This window comes from Nilaparvata lugens, chromosome 3 (genome assembly GCF_014356525.2).
Source record: "Nilaparvata lugens isolate BPH chromosome 3, ASM1435652v1, whole genome shotgun sequence".
In the NCBI taxonomy this organism is placed as follows: domain Eukaryota; kingdom Metazoa; phylum Arthropoda; class Insecta; order Hemiptera; family Delphacidae; genus Nilaparvata; species Nilaparvata lugens.
In genome coordinates, this window is record NC_052506.1 from 82278606 (window position 1) to 82294468 (window position 15863).

Consider the following 15863-nt stretch of genomic DNA (forward strand, 5'->3'; position numbering starts at 1 on the left):
CAACGTTTTTGAAATTTTGCATTTTAAGGATAATATGAAAGGAAAAGGAATTTCCTCCATAGTCCGATATCACTATGTATCATCATAGAGAAACGATATCATAAGTAGATATCCCATGGTATAGGGCGTTTATGTCGCAACTTTTACTGTTATCCCAAACCGATAGTTCACATAGTTCTTTCCTATGCAGCTGTGTGACGCTGGTAGTCTCTCAAATTGTGCCGTTCATACACTATCACCCCAACAAAACAGTAAAAATTGACAATAATCGACAGTAATCGGCTTGAGATAACAGTAAAAGTTGCGACATAAATTCTCTATACCATGGGATATCTACTTACGCTATTGTTTCTCTATAGGTGCGTACAGACTTTCGCTCTGCTCCGCAACCGAACGTCACTCCGGCAGAGCGATTGATGATCGACCGGGGAGCAAGAGTGGTTCGACCGGGGAACGCGAGAAGATCTAACATCTTCCATAACGTTCATGATGGGTGCGTGGACGGTGCAACTGTGGTTCGATGGTGGTACGAGGGCGGTACGAGGGAGGAGCGTGCTCGGTGCTGGTTGGAAGCGCGAATATGTGTACGCAGCTTAAGATATCATCTACTCTGAAGATAAAATTAATCAGACTACAGAATTCTTTTAAATCAATCAGCTGACTAGTGGATTATTCATTGCATGTATGAAGCTGGGTTTTCGTTTGTTCGTATAAATGCCGTCGTCGACCGCGACAGGGTGAGGATCTCAGATTGAGTAGATTTCAATTTGTCTAAATAACCTAAAAGATTATGTTCTAATGAGTTGAGTTTATACTTTTAAATGGCAATATGTTGATATTATTAGAAATGTTTAATTCTTGAAAAATAAACACAAATAATGAAAAGTTATTTGATCAGCTGTTTTAGCACACTTGGAATTTGGTCAATATGAATGTCAACAATGCTTGTCACCGTCGACTGCGGAAGTTTACGCACAAACGAAAATGCACCTTTACACAGAGATGTCTGGAGAAGCCGATGAATAGGTGACACCAGTTACTTGTGGATGAGAAAACTGCGTGAGGTCTACTGTTCACAGAACTACTAGTATTATATCCACTAAGAAAACATATCTTTTCATGATTTAATAATAAATGTTCGTATTTGAGATGAAATATTTTGGTAGTTCATCATATTTCTAAACAGTTCACAATCAATTCAGCAACAAAAGGATGAAGCTATTTGCATTGTCTAATCATAGACAAGGATAGCAAACTAATGTTGTTCAGGTGATTACTTTATAACACTAATCTCTCTATTAGTCCAGTCAACGAAAGATTATAGAGGGAAAAGTTTGGGACACAATTTTCAACTCCACAGCTCTTTTAAGGATAGTAAGAGAATTAACATATCAAAAGTCCTCACCCCTACCCCCTGTGCAAAAGGGGTGGGGGTGGTTTGAAAGTACCATTTTTTTAATTTTTCGCATATATCTCGGAAACTATGCATCTTATGAATATTTGTAAACTGTGCAAAATTGAAGCTTACAAAATTTCCAACAAGTTTTATCCCTCACATTTTTTACATAGACATTTTTTGAAAAAACACTTTTGCCTCCAATTTTTTCATCTTTTCGGCCTTACAATTTTTGAACGATTGATGAAAAAAATCCGTGCTGATTATGAGCTGATAGAGCATCAAATTATCTTCAATTTGATGTATATTTTCATTATTTTACGCATTTCCCTACGACTGTTGCAGCTGTTTTAGCACAGGGGGTAGGGTTGAGGACTTTTGATATGATAATCCTCTTACTATCCTTAAAAGAGCTGTGGAGTTGAAAATTGTGTTCCAAACTTTTCCCTCTATACCTTTATTTGAGCATTCGTTTCCTGGACTATATAGATAGCCTATCAGACCTACTACCTTCCTACTTATCTCCAACAAAGGCGCTCCCTAAAATAGATTTACATTAGTCAAGTTTACTTGAATTCAAGTTGTGGAGCATGGGTTTCACCAACTCCTAATATACCCAAATCACAATGAATACCTAATTTGTAACTTATTCTGTAATATCTTGTTCAAGGTTTGCTTAAAAGGGTATGATCACATTGGATGTGTGTAAGTGCAAGTACACGTCAAATCATGCATGAGCCGAAAAACAGAATCTGGAAAGAGCCATTAAAACACGTTGTATTTCGTCTGTAGCTGCTCACACACTGCACGCAACCAGCAAATGAACGCGTTCAGTGTAAATGTTACTATTGCATTTTCCATATTTTGTTTCTCATCTGCGCGTTTGCTCATGCATGACCAATGCATGCACTTGCACATAATATACGCACCCAATGTGATCATACCACCTTTACCCCGACACATATTATTATAATGGGGTATCATAATTGGAACTAAGTTTAGTATTAGCAACTTTTGTATGTAGGCCTATAATATAATAATTATGTATATGTTTTGTCAATAAACTCCTCTGGTTGCAATTCATTGGCAATCAGAGAAATTATTATTATACCCTTAAGTGACGTTTACTTCAATTCAAGTTTTAATAACCTCAAAAATATAAGAATCTAATTAATTTTGAAGTTTTCTTCTTACTTTTCATACATTTATATTTAGCTATTTTTATACATTCTATATTGACATTCTCATTTTCCCAATAATTGTGGGCTGGATTAAAGTTGAATCTAGAGGTGCGTACAGATTTACGCGCCGCGAACATGAGCAATTCACTTTTAATCAGCTGATGCCAAGCTTTTTATATCTATATCTTACCGTTTCTGTAAACATACAGATATAATCAGCTGATTAAAAGTGAATTGCTCATGTTCGCGGCGCGTATATCTGTACGCACCTCAAAAGTCAAACATGTTCACTTGAAGAAGGATCTACATAGGTACAGTGGGATCAAGTTTATGTTCTTGTAAACTTGAATTCAAGTTTGCAAAATTCATTCATTTCATAAAAAACTTGAATTCAAGTCAACTTGCCAATGTAAACGCCACTTCAGCTACTACAGCCCTTGACAATGTAAACGCCCCTTAAGCTACTACCTTATTACACTCCATCCATATGTTGGCCGAACAAAGGCCAATCTACATAGGTATAGTGGGACCAAGTTTCTGTTCTTGAAAACTTGACTTCAAGTTTGCAAAATACATTAATTTAAAAAAAAATTGAATTCAAGTCAACTTGCCAATGTAAACGCCACTTCAGCTACTACAACCCTTGACAATGTAAACGCCCCTTAAGCTACTACCTTATTACACTCCATCCATATGTTGGCCGAACAAAGGCCAATCTACATAGGTATAGTGGGACCAAGTTTCTGTTCTTGTAAACTTGACTCCAAGTTTGCAAAATATATTCATTTCAAAAAAACTTGAATTCAAGTCAACTTGCCAATGTAAACGCCACTTACGCTACTACATTCTTATGCCCTTGACAATGTGAACGCCCCTTAAGCTACTACCTTATTATGCTCCATCCACATGTTGGCCCAACGAAGGCCAACGTCGGCCAGCGCCAATGCTAGGATGGGTGCTCTACCAGCGCTGACTTTCATTGGCCTTCATTGGCCATCGCTCCGTTTTCTTCCAAGCGGAGGCCAGCCCAACGAAGGCCAGCGCTGGCATCCACACTAGTCAACCAATGCGTACTGTTTCCTGTGTTGTCGTCTGCTTTGCTGGTTTTTCCGTGTACTGTCCTATGATTCAATTGATTTTCTGTGAATTGTTATTGCGTTACTTTTTCACTTGTGTTCCTTTCAGTTGATATTTCCAATCTCTAACTCCACTTTCAATTTGCCATTTTGAATGTGGCATTCAGATGTAAGCGCTTGCCAACATTGACTACTGCTGACCTTGATTGACCAACGCAGCCAGGCAGGGCCAGCGACTGGGCATTACTTATCTCTAACAAAGGCGCTTAGAGACATAGACCAATAGAGTGTCTTCCCATGTAATTTTAATGAAATTTCTTTTACTTAGTCTCTAGAGCATAAAATCATAGAGAAACAATAGCATAAGTAGATATCCCATGGTATAGGGTGTTTATGTTGTAACTTTTTCTGTTATCTCAAGCCGATAGTCCAGGTAGTTCTTTCCCATAAAGCTATGTGACGCTGGCAGTCTCTCATATTGTGCCGTTCATACAATCTCACCCGGCCAAAACAGTAAAAATCTACAATAATCGACAGTAATCGGCTTGAGTAAAAGTAAAAGTTGCGACATAAACGCCCTCTACCATGGGATATCTACTTACGCTATTATTTCTCTATGATAAAACCCACTTTTTTCCCTAGGGCATAAAACCTACTTTTACTCCCTAGGGCATAAACCTTACTTTTACTCCCTAGGGAGCTTAGAGCAAAAATGTAGTGCTTTAGTATTGACGTTTTTTCAGTTATCGTTTATGATAATTTGACACCTTGTGAGACCGGGCTCCCACGTTCGGCCTGTTTTAGGTGGAAGAAAATAACTATTGTTAGACTCAAAGAAGAATGACTAAATCTGGAAAATGAAAATGCTCACACAGCCATAAAATTGTCCTCGGTGAGTATGGTGAGATGCAGAGTGCCGGCTGTAGTGGAGGGCAAATCAACCCCTTCCCCATCATCGTCCTTCTTCCCCCTCCGCCTCAGCCGCGGGATTAGTGTGGTGGCGAGAGGGGTGGGGGTGCGTGTGATAGGGGCGGGAATCTCGCATTCCCCCAGGAGACTGTCGGGTAGTAGCAGGTTGCTGCTGTATACCTAAGAAAAAAGGTACAAATTATTGTTTCAAGATGGAAGATTTTATTAGAAACTAGCAGGTAACCCATGCTCCGCAAGGGTGTATTTTAAAACTTGACAAACTGAAAAATTAACGTAATAAAATGTTGAAGAATTAAACACAGGCCTAGGTTAATTAAGTATCTATATGCAAAATTTCAACTTAATCAGTCCAGTAGTTCATACGTAGTTCGAATGACGCAACATCACGTCTCAACTACTCAACTGATTAACTTGAAATTTTGCATATTGATTCTTGATTTATCGAGGAGGGTTAAAGGCCTATTTTAAATTCTTCAAGATTTCATTAAGACAAATTTTCAGTTTGTCAAGTTTTCAAGAAGAGCCTTGCGGAGCACGGGTCACCTGCTAGTATTTAATAAATGAAATTATTTCAAATCAGCTTAGCTTCATTAAGGGCCGGTTTCCGATAGGGATTTAGCTAAGTTCTATACTTAAACAGCTGGTGTCAGAAAACTGGCTTTCCAAAACGGGGCGTAGTCGCAGTTTTTATGATAATCTTTATTTTCTCATTTCTATAATTGTAAACGTTTTTCCTTGACGAAATGAAACATTCCTTAATAATTAAAACTAGCTGAAACTTTACACTATTTCCTCTTTATTTTATTTTGAGTTCAATTTTCTAGTTTTTCGAAATTTAATTTAAACGTGGACTGCGACCGTTTCGGAAGCCAATTTTCTAACTCTAGCTGTTTAAAGTCTAGAACTTAGCTGAATCCCGATCTCGGAAACTGGCCCTAAATAGTTTAAAAGACTGCTGAAAAAAGTTGCATTCACTGTTTACATTAGCAAATTCAATAGTATATTAAGTCACAAGGACGGAAAGGGGCCTTTTGCAGGCGAGAATGATGTTTCTATAGTTTGTGTAAAACAAGTTAAGACTTGGCCCTCCATCCGAAGAAATTACAGGGTTGCCAAATCGTGTAAAATTGCAACTTTCTCAAATTTCCAATTCAAAAAATAATTAAAAATAAAAATAATAATTTCAATTATTTCTGAGAAACTTTCTCGCTTTCACCACCTACTTATCTTTTGAAACAAAGAAGTTTCTAGCATGTCGAAAATTTCATGTTTTCTGCTCGAGATGTCTCGACATTGACGAACATAATTTATTATTAATTAAAAAATAACTATGGGTCGGATAAAAATGATCCAGACACCAATAGAAAGGAGACAGTCTACCCGTTCATTTGATATAAAATTATTACGCATTACGACGCTACATGATTCTGAGAGAAGTGATATTTAAAAGAAAAACAAGTCTTCGCGATGTTTCCAATTTTATCATAAAAGTTAAATTTCCTTTTAATCCTTCAACCCTGAAACTTTTTTAGCACTACTAGGATATCGGGGATGATATTATACATCCAATTCTGACGTTGAATTGAAAATTTGAGAAAGTTGCAATTTTACACGATTTGCCAACCCTGTAATTTCTTCGGATGGAGGGCCAAGTCTCTATATTAGTATACAAGTCTATAGTTTTACACAAACTATAGTCGAGGCGTTAGCCGAGACTAGAATTTCATTCGAGCACTGCAAAAGACATTCACGTCCAAGTAACTTACACTATTTTTTGTCATAATAATCTAGAAAAGAATAATTGAGAAACAGAAAACATTACCTGCTTGTGCTGACATTACTACATGCATTCTATAAACATAGCCTAGTTCACAAGTTTCGAATCAGGAATTTCTTGATTGTAGTTGACAAAACTTCCACCTGGAGCACTAAAAGGCGGTTTTTGTAGCTGTTTTGCTGTTCCTAATTCGGAACTAGGAGACATACTCGACTGTTAAAAGAAAACATATGATTTTATTACAGTATAGTATGCTGTAATGAGAATCATATGTTTATTTGTTCTACAATCAGCTATTTACCGGCTTGATTTCATGGATGTAAAACAGCTGAAATTGAATGACTATGACAAAAAAAAGTTGTATTCACCTGAATAGTGAGCGGCTTGTCAGTTTTCTTCCTGTAGAAGACATAGGAGTTGTTCCAAGTGGGATAGAGATCATCGCGGGCCACTGGAGTAGAACATCTCCTTGTCTCACACTTGATTGTGCAATAAGGGTAGATTCCTGGATAAAAAGTAAATTATTCACTCCATTACACTGGATTAACACTACTTTTAATAATAGATGGGATTTTATTTTTCACCAAGAAATGGTTTTCCTTCTTAAATAGAGTAGCCTTTATGGAACCTTTATGTAGCCTTTCATTTAGGAACTCAAAGTTTTCAAAATTTGTTTATTTCTTGTCCCTGTATTTGAAATATTGTGACACATTAATTTCATAATATCGGGGCACCAAGCTTCGCTCGTTATTTTTATTTGATAAACAGAACACAATTCTCTAAAATTATCATGTTTATATTTCACAGCTGGCTATAAGTCATCTTATGAATTTCGGGGATGCGATATTTTGATTTTTCACATTATCACTCGCTTACTCACTTTTTACTATACTATCCACAGACGACGAAAGTCTCAGCTGTTTCAGCCAATGATGAATTATCCTTTTAATGTTGTCCAGCGAGTTTTCCCAAGGATGAGACCTGATGCAATCGAATTTTTATATCATAAACCTACTATGTTTCAAATTTCGTGAAAATCATTGGAGCTGTTTTCGAGATCCGTTGAACATAAATAACCATAAATAAATATAAATAACCAGATATAGAAATACAGAAATTGCTCGCTTAATATAATAGGATTACTTACTGTGTGACTCAGAAATAACAGGAACAATTTTTTTAAAAATACAGCAGGCAATAAAAATACGTGAATGGTGTTTGCAATCATAGTGGGGCGGCGATTGTAGAGTTTAGCGGAGAAGTTAGCTGTGAGTGTTAAAACCCAATGCATTGTATCAGAAGATAGCAGAACTGCGAAGTTCGGGTAGAAAGTAGTGAGCGGAAACATTTAGATATATTCATTATTTTTAACACTTCTAACTTCTCTGCTTAACTCTACATGCGTCGTCCCACTATGTTTAACCCTAAAAATCAGGATTTCAATCTCCTAAGTAGAGAGGCAAACACCATTGCAATCTTGGGAAGTATTCACGTATTTTTATTGCCTGCTGCAATCTTTTTTTGTGAAAATTGTTCCTGTTATTTCTGAGTCACACAGTAATATGAAATTAATGTGTCACAATGTGTACATTATGTGTACAGTAAATTGTTCCAGTTCACATCGTAAATTGTTCCATCACGTGACTAGTGCAAAATGTTCGCATGGAACGCCATTTCAAAATCTTTCCAGTTCAAGCTTTTGGCGCGCACTTATAAAGTTGATTTACACAAAAATGTGACGTTTAATAGCTGCGTGAATGAAGGAAGGTTGTTTTACAAACTTACCATCTAGAAAAGTGTGCATTTCTTTCATTCCATTACTCTCAATTTTTCTATAGAGAAAAATTCATTTATGGAATGGTTATCAAACATCATTTTGTTGGTTATGTATTCTATGACTATGCTATGGTAAACAAACAAACTATCAGCGCATGTGCAGAGAAGCAAGCAGACTACAACAATCGACCAATGAGAGCTCAGATAGTTGGAACTGTACCAGGCCGGACAATTTACCAGGCTTTGACTGTGGGTCAGGAACTTGGACCTGGAACTGGTTTCTGGTACAGAATCTGTCAAAATTCTTCCCATGGGACGCGGAACTTTTTACCTGGTAAATTGTGAATCGGCCATGGTACCATTCCATGTACACAGAACGGTCCCAATATTTTAAATACAGGGACAAGAAATAATCAAATCTTGAAAACTTTGAGTTTCAAACCCCAGGTTCCTACCTACCCCATTTCACTATTATTTGACCCTCACTATGTGAAATAAGTGTATGACTCACGTGACGACTTGAAGTATGACTCGCCCACCCTGGTGAGGCACTCGGCACTATGAACGGTGACCACGGTAGCCCACTCGAAATCACCCGTGACACACGACAACATCACCGGACATTTCGGCAAGTCTTCCTTCAGCTCCCTACAACAAAACGCAAAAAACACTCATGTATAAAGTATAAAGCCCGGGTTATGCTGTAGCTTTGCCCTTCGGTGGAGGGCCACTAGACTGCAATACTACCCGTTCAAAAACATGGAACATCTTTGAAAATGTATCTTTCCATAAGCAACAGATGCTCTATTGTGTCTTTTCAAAAGAAACGTGTTGCATCTGAAAAGATAATAATAATAATAATTTCTCTGGATGTTGGACGACACATCCAGAGGAGTTTATTCATAAATTCATACATTACATATTTTTTTTTCATATATTTTCAATAATATAACAATATTCAGTGTTTACAAAAATGATACCTCACTATATAATATATGTGTCGAGGTTATCATCAAATTAATACTAATTTATGCTACAACAGATAATACAAAAATTCCAAAAATCTAAAACTATATCTATTACCCTAAGCCTCACCTAGTACAAAGATACTAAACCGAGGTACTATTTTCTACATATAAATTACCTTATTTAAAAAGAATACTGCTTAAATCTAAATCCTACTTACTATTAGTTCCTCACTACTTTGTATCCCAATACTGAATAACCAATGTCTAATTTTTCTTTTGAACCTATTGAAATTTTCCTCTCCTTTGATTTCTAATGGTATTCTATTAGATATTGTAGGCCCTAAATATCCTAGTGATCTTTGCCCAAACGCTGTATTCATTCTTGGTACTTCTTGATTGTAACGTTCTCTTATTCTAGTATTATGGCTATGATTTATGATATGGTTCCTATTTTGATGTTTTTTCATATACCCTAATAACAACAATATATACAATTGCCTAACGCTGAGTACTCTATTTTCTATAAATAATTCTACAGTTGGAAACCGGATTTCCCTGTTTCCCATTATTTTCAAAATGCGTTTTTGAGTTTTAAATAATGGATCTATAAAACTGAAGTTAGCTGCACCCCAAACTAACAGACCGTACCTTAAAAGAGATTCAACTAATGTTAAGTATACAGTTTTTAACATTTCTTTGTCTATGATACGCCTTAATTGATAGAATTTGTATATAAGCTTCCTTATTTTGGCAGTTGTATATGTTATGTGTTTGTTCCATTTCAATGAATCATCTACTATTATTCCTAAATACTTTATATTGTCAGAGCGTTCTATTAGTGGGCAATTACAATTATTGTTACAATTTCTATCACAATTATGGAGCTTCATTGTTGTCATGTGTGGTTTTGTGCTATTTGTTAAAGAAAAAGCTAAAAATTTTGTTTTTTCTGAATTCAATGACAATAAGTTATTTCTTAACCAACTAGTGATTTTTGTGAGTTCTATCTCTGCTGTTTGGAACACTTCTTCCCAGTTTTTTCCTTGAAAAAGGAGTGCTGTATCGTCAGCAAAGGCTATAACTCTACCTTGAATTTGAATGGAGCACAACTCATTTGCAAAGATCGAATACAAAATTGGTCCTAAAACTGTTCCTTGAGGTATTCCAAACTTCATGGAACCCTCTGCACTCACATGGTTCTCAACCTTTGTTTTTTGCTGTCGATTGCTGAGGTAGGATCTGAACCATTCAAGTGGCACTCCTCTTATACCTATTGCCTCAAGCTTTTTTATTAATAAGTCATGGGAAACAGAGTCGAAGGCCTTTGCTAAATCTAAAAATACTGCTAGACATTTATTCTTTTCCTCTAAATTGCTAGTTACAAATTTTGATAATTCTAGTACAGCTAATTCTGTACTTATACCTTTGCGGAAGCCAAATTGGTTAGGAGAAAGAATATTATTAATTTCTAAAAAGCTTATTAATCTTGATTTAACTAGTTTTTCTAAAATTTTTGATACATTGCTAATCAGTGAAATAGGTCTATAATTACTAATAATTAGTTTATCGCCTGCTTTATGTATAGGTCTGACACAGATTTGCTTCATTGCTCTTGGAAAAGTACCATATAACAAGCTCAGATTAAAAATATGAGTTAAAGGCTTAGAAATTAAATCTTTTATTCCTTTCAAGGTCCTGTTATCTAATCCATCTAGGCCTGGTGCACTATTGATGTGTAAAGAATCAATTGTGTTTATTATTTCCTTTTCATCTATGGGGAAAAGAAACATATTACTCTGTACATGCAATTCTGGTACATTATCTGCTATAATTTCGTTAATATTTTTATTCAGACTCTCAGATATTTTGTTAGCCATACTCTCTCCAATATTAACAAAGAAATTATTTACATGACTCAATAGTTCTCTAGGATTATCTTTCAGTGTGACTATGTCACCATTAATTTTCAAAGCATTCAGTTGTATATCCTTTTTCTGATCTGAATCTGTAGCATCCTTGATTATTTTCCATGTCTTCCTTACATCATTGTTTGCTTCATTTAGTTGCATCTTGAAATAATTTTCTTTTGTAGTTTGGATGAGTGACGTCAGTGTATTTCTGTATCTTCGGTAGTAGTTAGCGAGTTCTCCGTTCTCTGGGTCCAGCTTCCTTCTTCTATTTAGAGAATCCCTTGTTCTTATAGCTGAGATAAGTCCTCGTGTTATCCATGGTTTTATGCTCTTGATTCTCTTCTTTTGTCTGTAATGATGTGTATTGCTCTCCATATGTTTTTGTAGAATTTCTAGGAACTTTTCGTAAGCTGAGTCTGTGTTATTTGACTCAAAAACCTCCGTCCATTGTTCCACTCGCAGTCCTCTCCTCAAGCCGTTCAAGTTGACAGATTTACAGTTAGTTGAGAGTTGACAGTTAGTTGAGCTCTGTTCATCCCCATTTGTTCTGTCTAACTGATGTTCTTCCAGTCCAAGAATTGTAATGAAGTGGTCTGTGATACTCGAGTGGTACACGATTGGATGGATTTTACTTTTACAGTTGGTCAACATATGATCCAAACAAGAAGACGTTCCCGCTGTTACTCTGGTAGCCTTTTTAATGCAGTTCTTCAAACCGTGTTCACTCAATAAGTCGTAATAATCATCAAGTTGATAATGCTGATGTGGCTGTAGCGTATTAATGTTGAAGTCTCCTGCGCAAATAATAAGTTGACCTCTCAGTCTACCAAGCACTGTTTCAAAGTCCTCTAAAAACTCTGTTATGCTGGCGTAGGAAGGTGATCTGTACACTGCTAATATATTATATCTCTCCTTTGATGTTTGAAGTCGTAGATGAAGAACGTTGGCCTGTCTGATATTTAGTTCTACCGATTGTACATTGAGATTTTCCTTTGCATATACAATTACTCCATCATTTTGAGTACGATTATTCAAAGAGTGAAAAATATTGTAGTCCTTCAGTTGCTTCTGTGTATAACACAGAATACACAAGGAGCTTTAATGTATCTTTCCATAAGCAACAGATGCTCTTTTGTATCTTATCAAAAGCAACGCGTTGCATCCGAAAATATACACAGTAAGCTTTAATGTACAGGGTATTTATAATAAGTAACCGGACTGACCTCAGGAAATTTATTGGCAAATAATGTACAATTTATTTTTTTATTGGCAAAATATGTACAATTTTTCTTTCAAAATCTTCAAAGTAGTCCTCATTGGAGTCGATAACACGCTGATACCGGATTTTCCAATCTCTGAAACGCTCTCTGGAAGTCGGCAACCTCTATGCTGTCTAGAGCCCTCGTCGTAGCACGTTGAACGTTTTCCAGAGTCCCGAACCGCGTCCCCTTAAGTTGTCTCTTGATCTTGGGGAACAAAAAGAAGTCCGTTGGTGCCATATCCGGGCTGTAAGGAGGATGTAACAACGTTACCCTCGACTGTTTGGCCAACTGCTTGGTGACGAGCAGGCAGGTGTGCGATGGAGCATAGCGTGATGGAGGATCCACGAATCGGCAATCCCCGGATGGATTCGATGAACCCAGGCGGTTAGTCGACGGAGCTCCTCTCTGTAGAACTGGCCTGGGTCGTCGGTCCCTGCTGCCTAAAAAGCTGTCGTTAGGTCATGTCAGAGGCCTGAAATTGATCAGTTGCGACCTGAAACGTCTGACACCAGACCTGAGCCAACCAGGTTACTCGATATCATTATCTTTCCAAAAGTAACAGATGCTCTTTTGTATCTTCTCAAAAGCAACGTATTGCATCCGAAAAGATACAGAATGATCGTTTTGTAGTTACGTCCTTTTAGCACAACACAACCTGTCAGCTGACATTCGTTTAACATGCTCTTTCCATTGTTGGTGAGTCCATCACACAGACAGTCCTTCATGCGCTGACAAATAATTTCAGCTGCTCAATATACAACATAATTTACAACTTTTACATCAAAAAACGGATACGGGTTGAGATTATCAATGTACGGTTTTCGTCATTTATTTTCTCTTGTAACTCTGTATCGAAATCATGTATCACATGACCACCTTCTCATTAAAATAGTATATTACGTTACAAGCACAGAAAGTTAGTGTTTACGGTATGAGGATAGTTTCCCGGGCGAGGCTTGCTGAGCCCGAGAATATGTTATCCGAATACCGTAAACACCTTTCTGAGAGAGTCGCGTACGATATTTTTCGCCACACTACAGGTATAGCTGACGCCGAAAAGTTAGGCGGTTTCGTGGGTCTCTTGTACGATATTTTTCGCCACACTACAGGTATAGCTGATGCCGAAAAGTTAGGCGGTTTTGTGGGTCTCTTGTGCGTTCCAACAGCTGATATTGTCAAGTAGAGTTGTCATCTAGCTTGGCTTAGGTGATGATTCCTAAATCAAAAGATACAATAAATAGATGCATTGCATCAGCTGTGAGTAGGTTACACAATGTGACCCACGAAGCCGCCTAACTTTTTGGCATCAGCTATATAAGAATAATAAATTGAATAAGAATGTTCTATGAGGGGGGGGGGAAACTGAGCGGCCGGAAAGAGTACTCTTTCTGGCCTTAGCCGGAAAGAAACCTGTTTCTTACGTCAGACGAGAGTCGTCCGCAAACAATGTCTTTCAGATCTACGTAGGGACTGGAAAACATCTGCTGTTGAAATTGAACAGAATTTGAATTCATATAAGGGTCAAAGGTCATTTCAAATAGGACTCCCAATGAAACCTACTGTCAAATTTTCATTTTAAAATAAATATTTCCATGATAATGGAAATTATTAATTTATCCTTAATAATGAATATAAAAATGTATCCATAGTTATGTATCCATAATGTTTCCATAATAATTCTCACAAACTCTGTATAATTACAAGTTGCGGATTTCAGAGATCAACAGTTCATGAGCGAGTTCTTCAACCCAGGGGTCACTAGGGGTCACTGGGTCACCCAGTTACATGTCCATTATGTCGATAAATTATAATTAGATATTATTAGATGTTAAGTCCAACCTGAGACGTATGTTGTTGCGCGAGAAGACCCTTAGATAGTAGTTGGTGCACTCGCCGGCCTTGTAGGTGGTGGGCACAATGAGGTAGCGGCCCTGGCCCACGTGGCCCTTGTACACCACTTCGCGGCGTCGCTTGTGACCTACGGACACCACGGTGGCACAGTGCGGCCACTGCTTGTGCAGACGTAGGCTGCGGTTCTCCTCCACCTGTCAAACCAAACAACCAAATTCCAACTAAAGTAATTCTTGCATGTTCAGTCCAAATCCTGTAGCTTTGTTTATCGGGGAAGACTACCATACTACCCGTTCAAATACATCGAACATATTTGAAAATGTAACTTTCCATAAGCAACAGTGATACTCTTTGTATCTTCTCGAAAGCAGCGTGTTACATCCGAAAAGATACACAGGTAGCTTTAACGTATCTTTCCGTAGGCAACAGATGCGCTTTTGTATCTTCTCAAAAGCAACATGTTTTATCCGAAAAGACACCTACCTACACAGGTAGCTTTAATGTAGCCTATTTTTCCATAAGCAACAGATGCTCTTTTTTATAAAGTATAATGCCCGGGTCCTGTCGGCGGAGAGCCACTAGACTGCGATACTACCCGTTCAAAAACAAGGAACATTTTTGAAAATGTATCTTTCCATAAGCAACAGATGCTCTATTGTATATTTTCAAAAGCAACATGTTGCATCCGTAACGATACACAAAGAGCTTTAATGTATCTTTCCATAAGCAACAGATGCTCTTTTTGTAAGCAGGATGTGGACGGCGGGAGAAGCCTCCACCAAATATGTAAGCAAGATATGCCTACACCCAATATGTAAGGGGTAAAGAACTATGAATACAAGAAATGAACAGAATAACTAGAACTTTAAAGAGTCTTTAACATATTCACATTTGAACAAAACAAGATTAATTTGATGAAACACTCGCTTGCTGCTGATGAGGATTCAATGTTTGTGGTTATGAAAAATTTAAGAACAATGATTCAGTAGTCACCTACCTTTTTGAAATAGCTTCCCACTTTGGCATCCACTGGTATTTCGAAGCGTTAATTATTAATTAAAAATCAAAATAACTGATCTAATGAAATGGGTTCAGATCCCGTCCTATTCAATAATACAATTCTCTTTAAACTGCCCGAGCTGCGACAGGAAAACTGTATTATAAAACAAGAGCAAAATCTATACCCTTCACCAGAACAGCCGGACTTTACTCACAGTCCTAACGAACAAGCTCACACACTGACACTGCCCAAAAGTAAAATTTTTGGGTATATAAATATAACTCAGTCAATGCCAAACATGAAAGCCATTTCAAGTACATATTTTTATCAGTCGCACAAGCGGCACGTTTGTTATTAAAAACAAAAGAGAAGCTACATTAATTTTGACAACTAATCAAATAAACAATCCTTCTGTCGATGACAAAGATTGTTCAAAGACAAAAACACTGTTCATTGAACTTTTCCAATTTAAAACTCTAAAATCCTGATCAATATAAGATAAATATATGATTAATATATATGTCCCATATGACCAGGTGACATTTTGTATATTCTCAAAAACAATGTTTTGCATCCGAAAAAATGCACAGGTAGCTTTAATGTAGCCTATATTTCCATAGGCAACAGATGCGATTTTGTATCTTCTCAAAAGCAACGTGTTGAATTCGAAAAGATACACAGGTAGGCTTAATACACAGGCTTTAATGTATATTTCCATAAGCAACAGATGCTCTCT

At 37.1% G+C, this 15863-nt stretch overlaps 1 protein-coding gene across 1 annotated transcript in view; it reads right to left on the reverse strand.

Moving 5' to 3' along the window:
- Positions 1–4159: 4159 nt before the first annotated feature.
- Positions 4160–15863, reverse strand: part of LOC111055118 (calpain-5-like) — a 52194-nt gene continuing 40490 nt past the window's right edge. The window contains exons 10-13 of the mRNA XM_039424795.1: positions 14116–14321; positions 8648–8784; positions 6729–6865; positions 4160–4742 (exon numbers count right to left, since the gene is read on the reverse strand). Of these exons, the coding sequence (XP_039280729.1) occupies positions 4521–4742; positions 6729–6865; positions 8648–8784; positions 14116–14321 (702 nt within the window). The 3' untranslated portion in view covers positions 4160–4520. The remainder of the gene's footprint in view (positions 4743–6728; positions 6866–8647; positions 8785–14115; positions 14322–15863) is intronic.